At 41.0% G+C, this 6,334-nt stretch overlaps 1 protein-coding gene across 1 annotated transcript; it reads left to right on the top strand.

The window, feature by feature from the left end:
- The first annotated feature begins 849 nt into the window (after nucleotides 1-849).
- LOC103998462 (photosynthetic NDH subunit of lumenal location 3, chloroplastic) lies at nucleotides 850-1,869 on the top strand. Its single transcript, XM_009419941.3, has 3 exons — nucleotides 850-1,174; nucleotides 1,255-1,541; nucleotides 1,619-1,869. The coding sequence occupies exons 1-3, from the start codon at nucleotides 892-894 to the stop codon at nucleotides 1,715-1,717; spliced, it is 669 nt and encodes a 222-aa protein (XP_009418216.2). The 5' UTR covers nucleotides 850-891; the 3' UTR covers nucleotides 1,718-1,869.
- Nucleotides 1,870-6,334: the final 4,465 nt, after the last annotated feature.

The raw sequence follows: 6,334 nt of genomic DNA, 5'->3' as shown, positions 1-6,334 counted from the left end.
CAATTGCTTGGTCATCCATAAAAGTTGAATTTCGCTTTGTCACCTCTACTTTGGTCGAGTTATCTTGGCTCATTAATCAATAATCTAAGTTGGGTATCTCGCTTAGTTAACCTCTTTGTATTCTTTGTGATAATATTGATGTGAATTATATATATGTTAATCTGGTATTTCATTCTATATCATCCTCGATTATCAATTTGTTTAGGATAAGATTGATAATGGTTCTCTTCAAGTTGCTCATATCTCCACATATGACTAGGTTATAGACATCTTTACAAAATCATTAGCTAAGTCTAGCTTCATATGGTTATGATCCAAGATTGATGTTTTTGATAGAAGCATCATCGAGGATATCCGAAAAATAGCAAATCACTTTATTAAGAAAGAATCTTCTCCAACAAGTCACTCAAATTTATAAATTCGAGGTAATAAATTCGTATTAATAAAGATTCTCAACCAGAATCAATTTCATAAATTTAGATACTTGATTAATATAATTATATAGTCTTAGGGATTTGATTATTCTTTTCCTGTCATTCATGTTGACTAAGTGTATATTAGGACTTATAATCTGCACATTGTAATATAAGTTTTTCATCCTTTCACACTGTGTTTTGTCTTTTTCCCATTGTCCATGTTGCTTCGACAATTAGTATTCAGAACTAGTATAATCTCATTCATTAATTTGGATTGTATGCCTCGACACCGTTTCACTGTACTTATCCAATCACTTGGAATGCAAAACAAAAGTTTGGACGACCCTTTCCATCTCCAACTCCCCCCATATGGATGCGATTTGTGTGGTCAGAGAGGCCTACAGCCCTTCTTCAGCAGATAACAAGAGCAAAGAAATATGCACTTTGTGTATGCCATTCCCCCTTCAGAACCATCATGGCTACTCCACTCTCCAACCTCGGTGGTGCGTCCCAAATCCTACCGACTCGACCCACTCTGAGGGGAGACTCGAAACCACAGAGCAGATGGCTGACAGTCACGATGTCGGCGAGCAAGAAGAGGGAGCCAAAGTGCTATCCAGTGCAAGTCTCTAGGAGAGCTTCTGTGAGCATCGCCATGGCCTCCCTACTCCAGCAGCTGGGCATCGGGTCATCGCAAGCGGAGGAAGGAAACGGGCTGTGGCTGACCGGCCCATTGCCGGTTCCGGCTGTCACCAGCGGTAAGCTTTTAGAACACGGGTCTTTCCGACTGTTTGATTTAGTGCACCGACGTATTTGACTCCGGAATCCTTGGCGGCAGAGATCGCCAACAAGGAGACGGGAACCCGATCGTTCCTGAGAAATGGAATATACATGGCGAACATAGGCCCGCAGATGAGTGCTTACAGGCTGAAGCACTACGCCTTCGATCTGCTGGCCCTGGGCGACCTCATCGGCCAGGATGCGTGGAGCTACCTGATGAAGTATCTGTGCCTGCGGTCTACGGTGATGTACTACGACTTCGACAAGGTCATCTCGGCGGCCCCCGAGGAGCAGAAGCAACCGCTCACGGACCTCGCCATTCGATTGTTCGACAGTGTTGAGAAGGTAATGCGACACCATCTCCATCATCCTTGTCGAGCTTGGAACACACCGTCATCGTCGTCTCCATTGTTTCGATACAGCTTGAAGAGGCCGCGAAGAAGCGGAGTGACACCATGACGCAGGCGTGCTATGCCGACACGGAAGCCATCCTCAAGGAGGTCATTATCCGAATGGCTTAATGGCTGTTGTGATATTAATTACAGATGATCGACGAGTGATAAGTGTTTGTTCGGTTTGCATCATGAGAGTCTTCAAACTGCAAGCAACCTCACCATCCATTAGTAGTGTAGCATTATTCTTATCAAGGAATTTGGACACAATGCCTTGTAGATGAACAACGATAACATTGTAGGCAAGAAAAAAAAAAGAATAAGTCCAAAAAAATAAAAAAAACAAGCAAACAAATCAAGCTCAAATAACTATTCTAGTAAGAAATAATTGAGACGATCAAGTGGTAAAGGAATCCATTAAAATCTATATTTATGTTTATGAAATCTGAGAAACAATTCAAAGCATATATATTTTAAAGGATTAAGGTTTATTTTAGCTCTTGTGATTTTGACCATAGACCTCTTAAGCTCTTATGATTTACTCATGTTTAAAATAGTCTTTACATTTTTAAAAACATAACACATAAGCTTCTCCCATTAAGTTTGAGTTAATAGATGTTAGAATCTACTTACATGACATGTTGACTCATAATAAATCATTAATATAATGACACATGCTTAGTTTTGGTTATGTATATCTTAAGCCCTTATAGTTTACTCGTATCTAAAATAATCATTATATTTTAAAAAATATAGCATATAAGCCCTTTCTGTCAAGTTTGAGTTAACAAATATTAGCATTTACTTACGTAACATACTAACTCATAATAAACTATTAATATAATAACATATATAATTTAAGTTTAAAAAAATCATCATTAATAGTGGGAGGAGGCGTCATCATGTAAATGACTATTAGTAGTAGCACTAAGCTACTATTGCATAGTAAGACATCGTATGTATGCGACCTCTCTCACGCTGACAAGGAGCTCAAGAGCTTCTAGTCCTACCTTAGGTGGATGTGTCGACCAATCCAATGCTGGCCGTGAGTCATACCTGTCAAAACTCCTTCCAACTCAGTGAATTATTATCTCTGTAATACTTCACTTGACTCATCGACTACGGACGTACTAGGCCACTATGCCAAAGTCCCCAGACGATATAGGGGAATCCAATCTATTGGACCTGTCTGTCCTCAGTTATCATGTACTTATAGTCCCTCATCCATCTAATATCCTAAAGACCGTATATTGAGCATGGTGCTGTCAAACTCATACGGTTTCTACTCGAGTCTCGCTCTAATGGATTCTCCCGGAGAACTCTTCCTCTCTCAACCCGAATGACCCTGGCCAGGGATTTTTCTGAGCAAGAACACATGAGATATTCCTCTTATGACGCCAAGAGTGGATGATCCTCTATCGACACTCAATAACCCTCGTAAGGTTGACTACCACTCCTAATGACCAGCTGTACTAGATCTAGGATAGCCAAACCTATAAGTCTGGTATCAAAGAGTGAAGCACTCATACAGGACATCCTTGGTGTCTCAAGTCTAAGGACCAGATATACCACTAGGACTATGGAATTGCTGTCTGACAATAAGGCATCATCAACCATCCAACATTCCGTAAGCGGATCAATCAGTGAACTCATTCTCCAATGAGCACCTGTACTGTATCCCTAGTGTCCCTACACGAGCAGCTATGAGACCAGCTACATCCATCATATGGACGGGTATACAGCACACTAGTCTGTCCGGTTATCACAATGTCCCTCTCGAGTAACCTATGACCGGGATTATTTAGGACATGTGTTTAAAGGTGAATCGATCTCATTATCGTGATCTCATCATGATTCGATTCCCATTGCACAAATCCAAGGACATCACAATATATATATGCATATATACAATAGTTATAAAGTGATATACGCCAAAATATAATAAGCAAAAAGATTTTGTATCAAGTCACATGTGTCATCACTCACGTGATTGGCTTGCTGGGCACCTATGACTAGCAATACGAGTCTTGAGTAGCGTTAGGAACAGGGTCGGCATAAGAGGGGGGGTGAATTAGTGCAATGGTAAAAATTACATCTTCAAAAACTTCGTTACAATAAAACCAGTTTTGTAAAGATGTTAACTTGAAATTGTTCGAAAAAGTATAGTGGATGTAAAGCAAGTAAAGAGGTTTATAGTTAAAGTAGATTGCACAAATAAAACGCAAATCGATTTATAATAGTTTGGTCATCGTGACCTACATCCACTCCGTCGATTCCTCTTCAGTCGAGGCCACCGGCATCTACTGTCGATCTTCCTTTAATAGGTGAAGATCAACCTCCTTCTTACACCCATCTTTTCTTTTTCATGAGTTTAGGAGACAACCCTTACAAGCACTCACACTCCTCTTACAGAATTCTAAACTTAGAGTTGAGGAAATTTCTTAAGAGATTGCAGCAGCATTTTCTTACTTTAAAACTCTTTGTGCTTGTGTGTGTTAACCAAGGATGATAGGGGTATTTATAGGCTTCAAGTTGATTCAAACTTGGAGCCTAAAAACATCTCATCCCGGGTTTCCTGGACATGGGCGGTACCACCACTAGTGTCAGTCTAACACTAACACTGCACTAGGCAGTACCACCACCCAATCTGGCGGTACCACCACCTAGGATGTTGTGTTGGGTAGTAACACCACCCAGATTAGCGATACCACCACTTGGCACCCTGCCAAGGGTGGTACCACCGCCCAAACTAACGGTACCACCGCTTGACAATCTCGAAAACTATGCCACGACGGTGCCACTTCTTAGGGCACTGTTTGGGCCTCTCATTAGGCCCAACATAGTCCTTACATGGGCTTAACTGGCCCCTAATTGGTTTGGCCCAAATCTAAACCCAATTACGTGCTAACTACGATTCCTAAGACATATTCTAAGCTAAACAAGTCCGTAAGTCTAGTTTCTTCCGGTGAGCTTCCGGTGAACTTCCGATGATCTCTCGGCAATATTTTGGTGGACTCCTAGCAAGCTCCTGGAATTCATGACGATCTTCTTAGTGAGTTCCAATGAGCTTCTCTGGTAAGCTCTAAGACTTCTCGACTGGTTCCGCTAGAACTTCTGACGAACGTCCGGACTTTCGATGAACTCTCGAACTCCTAACGAAATCACGTCCTTGACTCCGGGACTTAATTTTGCTTCATGCCTTGCTATTGTAGTTAATCTTGCACATGTAAAATATACTTCAATCTAGATAATTAATATTAAGCATTAATCATATTGTCAGATATGTCATTGGTCCCTTGATATTTCGTCCGATTCTTCGGCGCATCGTCCTCTCTTATGGCCTATTGACCAATCGGCCAATTAACTCTGTAACTCCGATATCCTTGGCACAATATCTACTCTTTTTGGCTCGATGCCCGAATCTATGGCCCGAAGCCTTTTGTCGATACGTCGACCGATCCTCCGGTCAGACATCCAATCTTCTGACATGTTTTCCTCCGCCCTAACATGATTCTTCCTGCTTTAATTGTCTCAACCTGATTAAAGCATCCTGCATCACTCAAAACGTAGATTAAAACATAAACACTTATCAATTGGTTTTATTATCAAAATACGATATTCAACAAGTATGAGTCTTATTAGGTGTTGGTTAGAAGTAGGAGTCTTGAGTAGGAGTCATATTAGGAGTTGGAGTTTAGAAGCCCTATAAATAGCCATATATTCATCCTCTTTTCTTAAGCAATAGATGAATCTTTTCTACAGCATTTGAGCAGCAACTTGGAGGAAGGAATCCCTATAGAGTTCCAAGGATGCCGATCCCCTAAATATATCAACCCCAAGCTTAGAATTTGCAAGGGTTCTAACAGGTTTCCTAGCCGCCAAGGAGACTCTAGTGGTTAGGATTTTTGGCCACATGGGGCAACCAGGCAACTAGGTTTCCTAGCCACCCAAGACTGCCCTGTAGCCATGGTTTCTTAGCTACAAAGGACTCCTTGGTAGCTAGGATTTCCTAGCCATACAAGGTAGCCCTATAGACTAGGATTCCTAGCAGTAGGGGAGTCCCTGGTGGCTAAGATTTTCTAGCCACAAAAGGGACTACTTGCAATGTGGGGGCACCCTATGGTAGGATTCCCAAAATATTATAGAATAATTAATTAAATAGTTTAATTATTATTATATTTTATTAGTCCCACATGATGATGTGTACATGTGATGTGTGATGTGGATAGATGATTATGGACCATGTGATGTGATGTACATGTGTATTCTGATTATTATTATTATTGGAGCCTGTGAGCTTCCATTATTTTTTCTTCTTTACTGTTGTGCCTACGTGCCTATGATTATGTTATAGTTATGCAAGGAGGCACGATGGGAGCGTGGAGGTGACAACGGAACCCACCAGGACGGACGATCGTGGTGCATAGAGATACACCAAGATGTTGACGGAACCGATGAAGACAAAATGGACAATCACAAGGTATAGAGATGTGTCGTTGCACACATAGATCATGATGTGGGTGATTGAGCCCACTTATTTGGGCTTGATCACATTAGGTTACGGTCCATGATCATTTAGTGTGATTGCTTATACACCTACTAGATATGTATATATATTATATGCGATGCAGATATATATTAAATATGTATATGTGTGACACATCATAGGAGACCGAATCAAAATCTTCTCCCTTGATAATATAAAGTTGGTAAACGTGAGGCAATTAGATTAACCCATATGGCCTT

The sequence above is a fragment of the Musa acuminata genome, chromosome BXJ2-9, assembly GCF_036884655.1.
Source record: "Musa acuminata AAA Group cultivar baxijiao chromosome BXJ2-9, Cavendish_Baxijiao_AAA, whole genome shotgun sequence".
Taxonomy (NCBI): Eukaryota; Viridiplantae; Streptophyta; class Magnoliopsida; order Zingiberales; family Musaceae; genus Musa; species Musa acuminata.
Note: the sequence above shows the minus strand (reverse complement) of the source record. Positions and strands in the feature narration are given on the sequence as shown.